This window comes from Agelaius phoeniceus, chromosome 1, assembly GCF_051311805.1.
Source record: "Agelaius phoeniceus isolate bAgePho1 chromosome 1, bAgePho1.hap1, whole genome shotgun sequence".
Taxonomy (NCBI): domain Eukaryota; kingdom Metazoa; phylum Chordata; class Aves; order Passeriformes; family Icteridae; genus Agelaius; species Agelaius phoeniceus.
Window position 1 is genome coordinate 34930290 of NC_135265.1, and position 15814 is coordinate 34946103.

The 15814-nt window shown below is 34.3% G+C and overlaps 1 protein-coding gene across 3 annotated transcripts in view; it reads left to right on the forward strand.

Moving 5' to 3' along the window:
* The window catches only part of TAX1BP1 (Tax1 binding protein 1), a 55938-nt gene that overhangs the window by 17589 nt on the left and 22535 nt on the right, over positions 1-15814 (forward strand). For all 3 annotated transcript variants that reach the window (XM_054654613.2, XM_054654636.2, XM_054654629.2), the window contains exons 4-7: positions 2413-2600; positions 4209-4367; positions 15097-15245; positions 15406-15496. In XM_054654613.2, the coding sequence (XP_054510588.2) occupies positions 2413-2600; positions 4209-4367; positions 15097-15245; positions 15406-15496 (587 nt within the window). The remainder of the gene's footprint in view (positions 1-2412; positions 2601-4208; positions 4368-15096; positions 15246-15405; positions 15497-15814) is intronic.

The following is a 15814-nucleotide window of genomic DNA, read 5'->3' on the forward strand; positions in this document are numbered from 1 at the left end:
ATACTTTTATAGCACAGTCAACAGGCAGAACTTGTTGCCACAGGAGATGACAAATGTCAAAAATCTACACACATTGAACATTTCATGTGAAAGGAGGACCTCCACCAAATTAATGCTTTTCTGCATACAAACAGAATGTTATGTACAATCTTACCTTCTTTTTTACTTGCAGCAACTATTACCTGGTTTACTTCCCAGTCCTTGCCTTAGTCTTTGTTTGTGTGTGTGTTTATTACTTAAAACATACAAAAAATTAAATAATTAAATAATTGAAGTCCTGAAATGATGACTTTATTAGCTTGTTGTCCTAATAAAGCTGCAAATAGTGATAGCTTTGATGAGTTCAGTTCTTTCTCTTTTTTTTTTCTGGTGCTTTCAATGATTATCATATCCACATGATATGTGATATCTGATGACCTGATAACCATCATGATATGTGATATCTGATAACCTGATAACCATTTTATAACCCTGAAGCTGATTGAAAAGTGTGTGTGCTCTGTAGAAAGTGGAAGGAAATCATTAGTTTCTTTTACAGTTGCCAAAGTTCGCTTAATAAATGAAATTGGGTTGGACTGAAACAAGAAGTGATCTAGAAGAGTAGAACTGTTCTGTTCAGTAGAACTGCCATTATCAGTCCTTTCTACATAGAAATTTTACCACACATTAAGAGACCAAGTGTCTCTGTCTCATCTGTTACATTCCATCCTGACAGATCTCCACTTTTATGGAGCTGCCAGATTGAATCTCCATTCAAACAGTCTCCTGGTTGTGTTTGGCAAGATATTTTAATGTTGCTGAGATGAGATCAGCAGAGCTTACAGGAGCTTAATTATCTGAGCTAAATAGTAAATGTTGTGCAGCATGTTAAATGTGGTTGTTTTTTTTATGATCAAGTAATTGTGCTGGAAGAAAATAATCAGAAATCTGTTTCTCCAGTACATGTTAGAACAAGAAAAAAGACTTACAGTAGTTTCAAAATCAGGTTGTCTGAACCAATATTGAAATGTGCTGAAGCAGCAATGTAGATCCTTCTGCATTTATTTCTGCATAGTTTCACTTTACTTAAGCACTGAATCAGGTAAATTGAACTACAGTGCTATATAGGAAAGTGTAGCCAAGCCTAAAAGCATGAATCCTGATGTTTTGAGATTCAGATACTATTCCATGAGCGACTGTTAATAAAGTTCAAGACTAATGGAAACATGAAGTTCTTGATACAAGTGTTGTCTATACAGCAGATGTAATGTTTTACTATTTCTAGGAAAGGTAGCTAAGAGAACCGGGAAAAGACTTCCAGGAATCTGGAATGAAAGTTGAATGATGAAGTGAAAAGTTAATGATAAAGTTAGAAAGGGAGAAGATTGAAATGTGGTGAAATAAGAGCTGAAATGGGTGACATCACCTACTGGACTGAAGACTAGGTGAGGGTTTATTGTGTTAGTATTATCCTCAGGCTGGCTACAGTATCCGAAAATAAGTATTCTGAATAAAACTGGCTGGTTTTCTTACCATCAAATTGGGTAAAGTGTGGGTCTTGAATATACTAATAAAGGTTAAAATGTCAATAGTTCTTGAAATTATTGTTTAACATTGATAAATCTTACTCTATGAATCTGGGTCATGCAAGAGGCTTGAAACTTCAGTGGACAACAGTTGGATAGTCACACAGAAATTCTTCTCAAATAATTTGCTTACACCATGTACCATTACACAGCTTCAAGAAAGAGGATTTATTCTTACCTTGTAAAATCTAGAAGAATTGTTTTCAATTTAAAAAATAAGCTCTTTGTTAAATTCCAGGCTCTTCTCTTTCAGCTAGTGTCATCCATTCAGAACGTTTCTGTGCTTTGGCATTAAAAAATAGCAAAAAAAAGGATGTTTGTCTCACAAACCCCTGCCCCCCAAAACAGCAACAAAACCCTATGTATGAGTGGTCCTGGTGAAGTTGCAGATGTCTTGTCATTGCATATTATTTTGTCTTTTTCTGTTGTATTTGCTTGTGTATGTATTTCAAGGCCAAAGAACCAGTTACTCTCTGTTCTGTGACTGTACAGCAGTCACACGATAATGTGGGCATGATGCAACTTCATGGCATCTGATTGCCAGTGATTCTGTTTCATAAATGTATATGCAGCAGCTATTACCTGATGTTTGTGAGGTGATGTGTACATACAGCAGCTGTTGCCTAACTGTTTAATCTTTGTCTTAAATGCTAGTAGAAATTGCTGGGGGATGAAGGTTACTCAATAGGATGACTTTTTCTTTCTGCTGTTTTGATGGTATATTTATGCCATACTGATGCAATGAGCATGAAATCTGTAAGTCAAACATGATGTGGTAATCTGTCTGTAGATGGAGACTTGTAAGCTTGTGTAGAATATTTCTTCAAATGTTAATTTGTTTTGATAGGATATTATCTACCAAATGATGATGGAGAATTTTATCAGTTTTGTTACGTGACTTACAAAGGAGAAATCCGTGGAGCAAGCACACCTTTCCAGTTTCGTACCTCTTCTCCTGTTGAAGAATTGCTCACTATGGAAGATGAAGGAAACTCTGATATGTTAGTGGTGACCACGAAAGCTGGACTTCTTGAGGTTTGATACAAAAATTCTTAAAATGCTATTTCTTTTTGTACTATATACACACAAGGAAAAACTAGTAGGAACAACTAGCAGGAAAAGACCTGCATGTGTTTGTGTAATGTATATATTTCTGGCTTGTTCAACAGTATTTGATTGAAGTTCAGAACATTTACAGGTTAAACAAATCAAGATGTAAAAATGTATAGCACTAAGTGTGGACAGAGAAACATAAGAGTAGATACTGCCCTTCTCTCACATCTGTAGTCACCAACTAACTGGAGGGGGGGAAGGTACCCTTTGTGTGATGTGGTGCTTGTAAGGAAAAAGAGTTATGGAATCAGTATACTTTTATTTTTGCCCAAGTTAAGAGCCCTGGAGACTGAGCTGAATAATTGCAGGTGCCTAAATACATTAGAGTAGCTCTTATTTTATTTAATGCAGTTTTCTATGCAATGTATTCTTTGCTAGAGAGATGTGATTGGTCTTGTGTTTGTATATCCAGAGTCAAGGTGTTTTACTTTCGCTTGTTGCTGTTTGTAGGCTGAACCCTATTTAAATCCAAACAAACAAAAAAGAAACCCAAGCAAACATATGTTTGAATTGCTTCTTGGAAAATTGTTCAGTGCAGTTCTCTTACTTTGGCATCAGACATTTTATCCTGTTAGGTGCATCTAGGCACATACGTGCATGTATTTGATTTATGGCATTCAGAATTTAGGGATGAGAAGTTTAGTACAGAGATACATCTGGAATATTTTTGCTTTTCAGATATGTACTTGTGAAATTAAATAAGTTCTCAAGTATTTTTTATGATCTTTGTTTATAGAACTATAGAATGGTTTGGGTTGGAAGGAACTATATAATGTCATATACTCCAGCCCCCTGAAGTGAGTGGGGTCATCTCCAACTAGATCAGGTTGCTCACAGCCCCATTCAGCCTGACCTTCAACTTTTCCAAGGGTGTTGCATCTACCACCTCTCTTGGCAACCCTTTCTAGTATTTCAACACCTTCATCATAAAAGTTTCTTCCTTTAATCTGAATTTATCCTCTTTTAGTTTAAAACCTTCACCCTTTGTTCTGTTACTATAAGCCTTACTAAATAGTCTTCTTGACTTTTTTATAAACTCCCTTTAGGTGCAAGGGCACAGGGCTTACTTTTCATGTTCCAGGGTTTACTTTTCAGGTGTTTGTGGGGTGTGGGGTGTACGTGCATATTCATTTCTCTCAAGAAATTCCTCAGATACTGCTGTAGAGAGAATGTGTGTCTCTAGAGTCAGCTGTCATTTTTTCACCAAGCTGTCATCATCAGAATTAGCTCTTCCATAGTTGCTGTCACTTGGGAGCAGTAAAGGCGCTTCATTTAAGGAAAGAAGAATTGAGGATAAATCAGGACACTGCAAAGTATGCTATCTAATGGTAGTCTGGTACTATGCAGTAAAAGCAATTAAACTTCAGAAATTTGAGAATAAGGGAAAAACTGTAATGACCTAAACGGGGAACACACAGTTTGTGTTTCTGCTCAAACACTGGAGTAATTACTTATCCACTTGTTTGATTAGAATGAAGGGGAGAAAAATTACCAAACCCCATTATTTTCTTCTTTTTTTTTTTTTTTCAGTTTAAAATTGAAAAAATAATAAAAGAAAAGGAAGAGCTGTTAAAGGTAACTTCTGTTCTGGAAAAGGAAACTACACAACTCAGAGATCAAGTTGAACAACTGGAAAAAGAACTTAACCATGAAAAGCAGAGATGTGAACAACTGCAAGCAGAGCAAAAGGTTAGTTGTTTAACTGATTAAAACTGACTCATAATGTCTGTATTACTGCTTTTTCAAGAACCAGTCAAACTGTGAAAATCAGCTATCAAAACCCCTCAGGAGTTAGATAGACATTTACACTAGAATAGGTCAGTTCCTATTAACCTCCTGCCACTATTCCTTTTATGTCATAAAATGGCTAAAATACTTAAAGCTTTTGTTACCAGGCTTGGTAAGATAATCGATGACAACTGTTACCAGATGTTTGATATTTAACTGTGGAATTCATAGTGGAAAGTAGTTGATAATTTAAAGTTTGCTTACATTAATTTAAAATGGAGGAAAGCTTTTAAAAACCCCTCTGCTTAGGGAATAATTGCATAGAACACAGAACAAAATGGTAACAATTTTTGGTATGAAAAGCAAAGATCAACAGAGAATGCTTCTGCCAAGGTGTGTAAATAGTGAAAAGTAGCTAGTAACTGTCTTCTCTTAAAAGGTGTCACAATTCAAAAGGAAAAAAAACCCATAAACCTAAAAATCTGTTTAAAGTGTTAATCAATAGTGAAGATGTAAATGTAGCCTAAACCAAAGCCAGCTTAATTTGAAATTCTCATGTGGTAAGGAGGAAATCTAATACTATAAAAAGGGCACCTAAAAGTTGGACCTAATCTATTTTTAAGCTGCTGCTTTTTAAAAAACCCAACTTCTAGGAGAAGATTAAAAACATGTGGGAGGGAGGTGGTGACATGGACAAATTTGAAGTAATGAAACCTACATAATTTAGCTGTGGACAGCAGTTAATAGACTATTTCTAGAAACTAGTATGTACATGTCAACAGTCCTGTGTCATACACCTTTAATAGGAATTTTTTGAGAGAACTTGAAAATGTTAGTGCTTTGTAGTATACTTTTGAACAGTGAATGAAATGGACTGGGGTGTTGGCTAAGGAGAAAAGAAAAGATAAGATGTTGTTCAGAAAAAAAATTTTTTCTATTAAAAAGTGATTTTAATTTCACATGGATGGGAGAACTAGCTCAAATCAATGAAAGAAGGATATAAATTCACATTTCATTGATTTACATATCATATAAGTTTGGTGGATAAATTTGAGTGAGCTACATAGCTACTGTTCATTGTCCCTTGAGGCTCTTATTTAAAAAAATGTTTGAAAACAACTGTCAGTTCCAATCCATGTTAGCTTTACAATTCCATTTTAGAACAATTTCTGAAATGGGATTCTGATTGCTGTCACGCAAGGACTGCATAGGAACAAAAATGTCTCAATGCTTTCTCACATTTTGCAGTGAACTTCTCTAATCTAGTTTTGCCTCTAAGATACCAGAATTTAGCAAATAGAACTTAATTTCAGGAATGTTTGAGTTTGTGTTTTTTACTGTCTCTTTTTTTAAATCTACTATTGTTGTTCTGCTTTGGCCTTGTATTTTCATGAAGAGGGAATGCAGTGTGACAAACTTCTCACTTGTATTTAGCAACAAATAGATATCTGACCTGAGGCTGATGTAGCTCTTTGCCTGGCTAAAATACTATGGAAGTTTTCTAACTTAGACAATTTTTTTTTTGTCTCTTAGAATTTGATGCTGTCTTGTTTTGCATTTTTTTCCTATTGTCTGTTTTTCACTTTTTAAAACAAAGAAACATATCTGCTGAGTTGAAAAAGTGTTAATTTGTTTATGTATATAAGCAGAATATAAATTGAGTGTTTTTCCTGAAAATTAGGTGAATATTTACTAAATCAGGTGCAGTAAGTTAATGTTTTAAACATGGGAAATTTTAATAAGCAGTGCTTTATATGTAGCTCTCCAGTCTTAAAGGTAACTGACTCTCCTTGCTCCCCAGCCCAGTACACAAAATACAGCAGTAGATCTCAGGATTATGCAATATATGTTTGCTGGGAATACATACAGTGTGTTAATGGATTGATTTAAAGATTCCTTAGAAGCACTCAGCTGAATTTCAGTACCTAGGTTTTATTTTTCTTGTGACTTGTTTAAAAAAATAAAGCATCAACCAAACGCAAAAATCCAAACAAAACAACCCCACAAAACACCCCCATTCCAGCTAACCACTAAGACAGGTCTTACACAGCAGCTCCTTAACACAGCCCCCACATAATCTAGTGCTCTTTGTGTGATGTGAGTAGTTGTTGTTGGCAATAAACCTAAGCAATGTGTTAATTTGGATGTTTTTATATTAGACTGCAGGGGATAATCTTAGAAGTGATAAGTAATCAGAATGTATTTGTATTTTCTATAACAGTAGAATCTTCACAGGTGCTTAGTGTGGGCCACGTTGTTTTGGCTTGGCTTATACGTTTTTTTGCCTTTGGTTGTTTTAACTAAGTACTATGGGGGCTTTTTATTTTATTCTTTTGTTTCTAGTTCTCTTTTTTCATATGCATGTGAATTTTTAGTTATGCTCTACAAACTTTTAATACACAAAATATGTAGTAAGTGAATTTAAAATCTGTATTTTAAAAAATCTTTAACTTAGGCAAAGGTTTAACTTTTTGGAATTCTACTTTAAAAAATCTTCCAATATACTTTAGAGTGTATTAGACAAATGAACAACAATTAATAAAACAGAATAGGCCAAGAAAATATAATTATTGTATATACTGGATGTCATTGTAGTTTAAGGCAGCTGTAATTTATAGCAATGTATTTCTGTTAAAAGTAAAGGTAAATTACATTAACCCATGTGCAATCTCTTAACAGCATTCTTTTTTTTTTGTTTGTTTTTGCAAGTACTTCCATCAGGAAATACACAGTATATTTCCGCTTGTGCAAAAAGTTCTAAAAAAATCTACAGTAGTACAAAGCACTGTGTTTATAAAGCAGTAATTTCATGTGTCAAGGAAGTGGATATGTCTGTACAGGCACATGTATTTGATCCTAATTGAGGCAGAGCTCTTTATGCTGCCAATGTATTGGCAACTAAAATATGCTTATTACATGTGTATTGTGATAAGGGAGCCTTGGAATTATGAACCCCTAGATGCATAATACTTGCCAATCTGCTCAATTTCTGAAAATCTTCCTTATTTTCTTCAGAGGAAATGATATGGGTATCTTACCTCATGTGTTTTGTCTTTTGATCAAATCCATTGTTCAGCTATGTTATATTTTTGTAATTGAATTGAACAGAATGTGGATGGTATAGTTAGGGGTTGTAGTACATAAGTTACTTTACTTTGGTGCAGCATAACAAATAGAAGATGGGAAAGCTCCAAGTTCCCAGTATGAAAGTGTTTCCTTAAAAAACAGTTCTATTTAAATCCTCTTTTTATTCATATGCCTTTAGACAACTTTCTTCTTTTTGGTGTTGATTTTTATCAGTACTTTGTTTTCAGAAATAGCTCAGAAGTAGTTTGGATCATTGAGAAATGCTTCTGTAGAAGCATTGCTTCCTTAAAATAGACATGACAATGCCACAGCTAATCCCAATTAGTGCTTCCCTCCTACTCCTGATTAAATGACCTTTCTTCACACCTAGTTACTCTTACAGAATTTTGGGCAGTGAAACTGGTGTCTTCTTTGTCTGCTTTTTGCTGAGTTGGGGTATTTTGTAAGTGGTTGGGGAAAATATTTGGAAGAGATAAGCTTAAAGTAGGTCAGTCTTTTAAGAGACTGTTCAGGTGTAATACAATCAGTGCTCCATGAGGCTTGACTATTGGGATCTATGCATGTTTTCAGGTATTGAAAAGATTCCCATTTTTTGAGTTTTACAAATAGGAAAGTCCCTGTGTTTGTGGCACTTGAAATTAATGGCTACAGCAGAATACAGACTTGGTTTGCTAAGGTACTCTTGCTATTCAGGAGATAAACAGTTTTGTGTTGCCTTCTTAAAAGATAGCCATGTCATTTCCTACCAAAGGTAGGAGGAATAAACACCTTCAGGCATAAAGTCATAATGTGCTATTAGAGTTACTGAAACAGATCTTCTTGTAACACATTATTGCACTCTTGTCCCTAAAGGCTTTTGCTTTTTTAGATTTGGTTAATTTTTTAGTGCTTTATCACATTAATAAAAAAAATTGTATTCAACACATGAATGATTCTGCAGACAAAATTTTTTTTGTTGTTGCCACTGTCACAGAAAAAAAGATATTTCCAAGACACACAGCTCTGCATTAGTCAGTGTTTGCACTCAGAGGGAACATGCTGTCCAGCCCCACTTTTTTAGTGTGTACTTATGGTTTATTACCACTAAGTTGTGTTAATAACCCCACCCTGCTAAAGAGATATTGTAAGATGAGGGCCAAATTCAGTCTCTATTTCTTTTAGGTTGATCTTTTTCCTCTTATCCAAGGCCTGCTTAATCCAGTATGTAGTTCTTCTGACAGAATCAGTTTGGAGAGAGTATAAGTGGCCTTTCCTTTTTCCTGCTCCCAAGTATGAAAATTTCCTGCCCCCCTCGTTTAGTCTTTTGAAAAGGGCTTGCCATAGGCTTGCTCTATTTTCAGTTAGAGGAGAGCATACTATTCCTTTGCAGCAGTTTTCATGTCAGTTAAACCATTCCTACATTTTTTTCCCCAGATGACATTAAAATAGTTCTTACTGAGTGTGAAGATTTAACTTAATCTGTTACTACTCTGTGTGGGAATTCAGAGTAAATGCGAAATTATTGGAAATGTTTCAGAAATGTCACATCTTTTTCTTACAACCTTCTGTTAGTGTTTCAGTTTGTTTTCACTAGGGTGATGTTCCCTGGTAGCATACTTTTATTTAGGATCATGCCATATATACAGCTTGCAATTCTAGCAATATAACACTGTTAAAATAATGATGTAGTTACACACTATGATTATTTTGCTTAAGAAGATGACACATTACACATGATTACAGAACTGTTTCAAGTTGCTTTTAATATTTCAACTTTTCCTTTGGTTTACTTTCATAAACTGGTACATAATCAGTGTGTTGAGTAACATTATTATGCTGCTTTTATCTGCATATATTTTCCTTCTTAAAAATTGAAGGAAATGAACTTAAAAAAATGGAACAAAATCTTAGTGTTTTTGTTTAGAAAATGATAATATGAATATTTCTAATCTTCATCTTAGACATTATGAATATAAAATGTGTATAGCTCTGTACATAATAAGAATGCTTCTTAGTCTTTGTGTTCCCAGTTTTGTGTATGCTTAAACTGTGTGTAAGGTCTATGGCAGCAGTGCACTTGCCTACTGCTTTAAGATTCAATCTTACTGTGCTGAAGAAGAGAAGCATGTAGTAGTCCTTGTGTGTCTTTCATTGGTCATTCTTTTGATACTCTGCAACTATTCAATTTTGTGAACACTGGTTTTGTGCTTTTGTAGAGAGCAGAGCTTGCAAAAGATGCTTTTGCAGTCATTGGTCTCCCTCTAGTGGGAAGAGGGCACTTCTAAACTGATTTCTTTAATGTGACTAGTGACAAGTCTTATTCCTCTGTCCTCTGGCAGTAGTTTCTATGTTTAGCTTGAGTCAGAAGCAGTGCATTTGAAGACTGTCTGTTCATCCTTTGATCTTGTGAACATTGGAATAGAGTTTCTTTTATGATGCTGGCATAAATTGACGCAGAAGTGAATTTACTGACTTGATAAACTTGTTCTTTCACGCTTTTTTAAAATTTTGTTTGCCATTTAACTTTTTAAAAGTGGGCTTATTCATCTATCTGATGGGGAATTTTTATAAGGCATCCATGTAAATTCACATTCTGCTGACAGGCTCTAACTGCACGGTAGCTTTATTTATTTGAGAATTTTATTCAAATATCAGGGATTCATTTAAGCTGGCTTTTGATGCCATTTTATAAGGAGAGTCTCTCTGCTTAGATAGTGAAAAAAGACTGTTGTGCATTGTGATAATGTCAGCAGGATGAGTAAGCAGTGCAAGTGCCCAGTTCAGCCTGAGTGCATAGAAGTAAGTGAATCAATTGTTTTTTCACTGTCTATTTAGACCAGGCTCTGTTCAGACTGTTCATGTGTGCTGCGTGTATGAAAATCAGATAGTCAGGAAGATGCATTGTTTTAGGGGAAAAAAAACCTCCAAAAATTAAGTAACAAAGTAACATCCAAAAGGCAAACTGCCCCTCAGACCAAAAAGCAAACCTCCCCCCAGTTTCATTTAATTTTAGACACAAATTAAACACTCAGAATTTGCTCAGGTTAGTACCAGCAATTACAGCACCCTTGGGTACTATAAACATCATATGAAGAGAAAACCCTGTTTCATGTTTTTTCACTGTTCTGTGTGTGAATATTTCTTAAACTGGGCAATTGAAAATTATTTCACTGGAAAATTAAATAGTAACTTGAGATATTCTACAATTCAAATTATGTATTCATGGAGACGCCTTTGCAAAATCAATAGCTTATAGTGAAATTATAGCATGTTTTAAGAAATTAACATTCTGACATGTAAATACATGCTGCAAAATCAGTGTATGTAAATGCTTCAGCTGCCTCCTGCAAAAACTTGCATGTTTGTAATCTTCATGACAGTAATTGAGTGACTGATGTAACTTAGATGAACTCTTACAGACTTAGTTTTGTAGACCTTAAAGACCTTAGTTTTGTAGTTTTGATCACTTTATGATGTTAGTTAAAGTACTACCACTGTGACATCTTATATTTTCAGAATTGACTGCAGTGTTTTTTAGAGCAGTATTTCTATTACAAGTCGTAGTCACAAGGATAAAAGCTTAATGTCATTGACTTTATTTGGAGCTGGTTTGCTCTTTTACTTTACTGAATGCTTAAATTTTTTTTAGAAAGAAAAATTACAACTTGAGGTTTTCTTTCAGACCTTTCGTGTTATGTGTTATAGGCAGACCTGGATTTTGCACTGGCTGCAATGGTGCTATGTTGTGTTCATCATTTATACTCAGAGGCCCTTAAACAGAGTATGATGTCAGACAAGTGTTTCACATGGTTCTGTTGGAGCTGCTGTGATGTCAATGGAATAAAGAAAAGGCTCCTGCAGATAATTGATCTAAGCCCCCTAAATTCTCTGTAGGATATCAAGTTTAATGGTTCCTCTGACATTAAATTGCATCCAGATAAATCAATCCAGCTGAAAGGTGGTGCTGCTTTCTTTTTTGGTGTTTGTTTGTTTGCTTTTTTTTTTTTAAAAAAATGGTTTTAAATATATTGCGTTGTATTTAGTGATTTGACCTCTTCAGTGTGAGTTGCATAGCTCATTTTTAACGTCTCACCCCTTTTTGTTGCAGTGTATGCATTCTCTAAAAGGTGAAAAAAGGGGCTGCAGATTCTAGCCATTAATCAAAGGTGAATGTTTTAGGTGTGGAATGATTTTGAAAAGGTTGGTATGGAGTTCTGCAGGTTATGGAAAAGGAGGATGAAACATAAAAAGCCGTGCTGACCATTGCTATGCTGCAAGGTGTCATGTCTGGAAATAGTCTTGGATTGTATTTTTTGAGTATTTTATTCTGCCTGCTGGATCTCTCTCTACCTTCAGTATATTTGACAAATGTCTTGTATGTGCTAATCATAGGAAGGGATGTCTGTACCATTCCATTAACCAGACTCTGCTCAGCAATGTTTTACTGCTGTTGTAAAAATCCACTAGAAGTAAGAAATAAGTAGAGAAAGAATGTTAGGCATTGTTGAATGTGGGGATTTTTGCCATGGTATTCTCTTATAAAAATGAGAATTTAGAAATATTATGACTATTCCATTCTCAAAGGAAAGATTATTAGTCCTTTTGCAGTGGAAATTTATTTATTACATGGATTTTAAATCTGTTTCAAGGATGACCCCAGACATGATCTTTGCATATCCTTAGGTAGAGCTTATTATAGCTTTATGAGGACAGTGTAACATGGAATTACTATAAAATTATTTTTAAAATAATCAGTCTTAAATCTTCTGCCATTTTAGAACAACAGGAAAGATTTTGGAACCCCCATATTTCTTCTTGTTCCCTATCTGAAGGTATATCAAGATTTTCAAAGTGGAATTTTGATTCTAGGGAAATTTAGAGCTCATTGAATTTTTGTTGTTTCATTTTCCTAATGAGACTCCTAGTAGTTACAGGAGTTTTTGTTTTGGTAGCTTCTTTTGCAGCAGTAAAGCTGATTTAAGTAATTTTTGGTTGCTTACTCTTGACCCTTGTGGTGCAGTTTGCTTCCCACTTCTACCCTTATGGCTGTTGCAACTCTAGGGAAGGAGATGGGGTAGCTGCATTTGTAACTAGATTAAAAATAACATTAAAATTAAGTGTTTTTAAACCAGTTCATTAAAATGATTCATGCTCTTGCTGAGCTTTTTTTATTCCTCTGTTAAGAAGGTGGAAGAAAACACATAATATTGGTAGATGTACCGGATAAGATAAATGAATTAAAGCAATTATTACAGAAAGTAATTCTCTTTTTTGTAAGAGGGGTTGTACATTTATTTGATGTGTTTATTATATTCTTCCCCTTTAGACTCCTTCTAAACACAGTTGACTTTACCTGTAAAATAGTCTAAGAGCACTCATTTTAAATTTTACAGGCTCTGAAACCACTGTAACCAGTGTATGGGACTAGGGATTGCTGCATCTAAATTGAATTACTAAGAATTCTGTAAAATAACAAGTTGTCTCTAAAAATTAATCCTTTTTTTTTTCCTTTAAAAACTGTAGGGCTTTAGTTGTATCTAAACAAGTTTATTAGGTGAGAATCTGTTAAGTATGGAACTTTCACATTTTAGTACCATGTCCCTTTAGAATAACTAGCAAAGCAGCATCAATTGTAATGCTGTTTGTGGAGAGAATTTTTTTCAGGCTATTAATTCCTTTTAATATATGTTACCTTTGGCAGCCTGTTTGAACTGTTTGTACAGTTTGTATATATAATGTATCAGATTAAATTCTTTTGAAGGCACTTGGGTTACAACAGTTACAGTTATACCAAAGTGGTGTTTAGAGAAAACACAGATATGCATTGAAATAGACTTTTTACTATACTAGGCTTTCAAAACAGGAGCAAGTAATTAGTCTCCACTGCACTAGGGGAGGACAAGCAATTATAGAGTGTGTTGTTGCTGCTGGTTATATAGCAAGTTTTACTTGGAATACTGACTTTAATTAAAATATCCTGCCCTTGTTACGCCATGTATTTGTATTTTTGGTTGCAAGGTAGCTCTTAAAAAATAAAGACTTATGAAAGTTGTGGGTTATCTTCTCCAATGCTGCTTTTTAAAAAAAGATGGCACATTCATGATCCCTTGAAATTATTTTTAATATTAAGACATAAGAAAGCCATTCAGAGTTCAAATAGTAGTAATATATTAGTCCTTTTTATGTAGCATATATAACAAAAATAAAAATCTACATGCTGGTTTAGTGTGTAGCAAGTGAGTCATTGGATACATTTGCGACTCCTCAATTCAATACTGCCTACCCCTCAACCCCCTCCCCCTCAAAAAAAAATCATAATGCTCAAACTTCTGTTTAGTTGCTTGTAAAAGTGAGGCTTAATTATACTTGTGAACAGTGTATCTTGACAATTAATGACTAAACCCAGTCCTCATTATATTTTATTGTACTTAAAACATTGTTTGTTAGGTTGGAATTTGGTCAGTAGGGGTTCTTCGTAAAGTCTGGCTGATGTGTTTCTCTTGATGTAACAGTACAGTCTTGTTATTTCAGGGCATTGAGCTTTGTTTAAAAATGAATAGATGAAGTAGTGCTATAATCTTCCAAATCTAGAGCAGAAAGACAACTTGTACCTTAGTAGCTACACAAACACTGCTAAGTCATGCTGTAGTTAGGTATGTTGGTCAGTCTGTCTTGACCTTGTTTTACACTTTGATTCATGTCACTGTCACGGTTGGGAATAAGCTGAGCTTTATCGTACTTTAATATCAGAAAAAGGTGGCATATTATCTCAGTATGTGTGATTTACTTTAGTGTTACTTATCTATTTTTTTCAACAAAATAGTTATATTGAAAAAACCCCCACATTTTCAGACTTATTTAAGATAACTTGACTTTAAATGGCTGTTTTGCTGCAGTGGAGATGGCATTCAGCTGTCCATTGCCTTAGAACAATATGGACATTACTGTAATTAGATAACAAATGCAATACTTAACAGGGATTTCCCATATTGTATTTGTCAGTTTTCTGACAAAGGAATCTGTTTTGGGTATTGTCATTATCCTCTGTCTCAGCTTCCATAAATCCTACAATGGTTACCTGAGCTTCCTTGAGCTATGTGAGACATTCTGTATGTTCTAGCTAGGAGAATGTCATGTAGTAACCAGCTCTAAATCAGAATTTTGTTTTGTTTTGTTTCTCCTTTTGCTTGCTGTTGTCTTTACTGTGGTTTGCTACTGTGGTGTAACTGTCTGGAAAAATGCAAGGTCTTCTTTTTAAGTAAAAGCAAGTACAAAGAAAAATAAAAGTTCTTTGTTTTCTAAGCTAGACAGTCAGTGGTTTGTTTGTCTAAAGGAAATAGGCAAAAGATACGAAATAATGTGTTTATTCTGTACTCTGAAGTATTTGGTAGGCTCTGAATAACTGAATGCTTGTGCCCAAACAAACTCCTTATTGACCCCTTATTAATGTATGAACTGTGCATAAAAATAGTCAATATATATTTATTTATATATACTTTAAATGGCCTAGTTATACATTTTAAGGAAGAGATCTAATGGCCATATTTTGGCATTAATTCAAATAGTATGTTTTACTTCTGAAGAATCACATTTTTAAATGGCCTCTATGTGCATTTTTTAAAAGGAAAATATTCAAGCATCAGAAGATTTTAAAAGGGAAAATAATGACTTGAAGAAGAAGCATGATGAGACTGCTTCAAAAGTTCTCCAACTTGAAGAAGATATCATGACTGTTACTCAGAAAGCCATTGCAAAAGAAACTGAGTTAGACAGGTACTTAGTCTTTTGTTCCTTGCCTTCCTTATTTTGCTTCTTTTTCCCCAGAGGTGTTTTTTTTTTATGCTAACAATATTTATTATATGCATTAACAGTATTAATACATATGTATTATATGTGTTAATAGTTCTGTACCATTAATTCTTCAATGTTTTAGTCTGAAGGACAAACTGAAGAAAGTGATGCTTGAGAAGGAGCAACTTGAATGTGTGTTAAAGACAGAAAAGGATGAAAAAGAACTTTATAAGGTAACTTTATTACATGTACCTGTATACACTGGAATGAAGTGGTATGAAATAAAGGTAATAATTATGGAGAAGTCTAATAAATTGAATTTGTTAAGGAAAAAAGGAAATGGGTAACTTCTGTGAACATATCTTTAAGATAGTTATAGATGTTTTTGTATAAAAATGAATGAGGAAAACAGCATCTGAATTCAACCATGTTATAAAAAGATCTCTAAGAAGGAGAGTGAATCACCAGTTTATTAAAGCTCAGACCCAGTAACAAAAAATAATAGATTCTAGTGAGAAAATTCTTCAGTTATGCAGTGCATCACCCAGTAA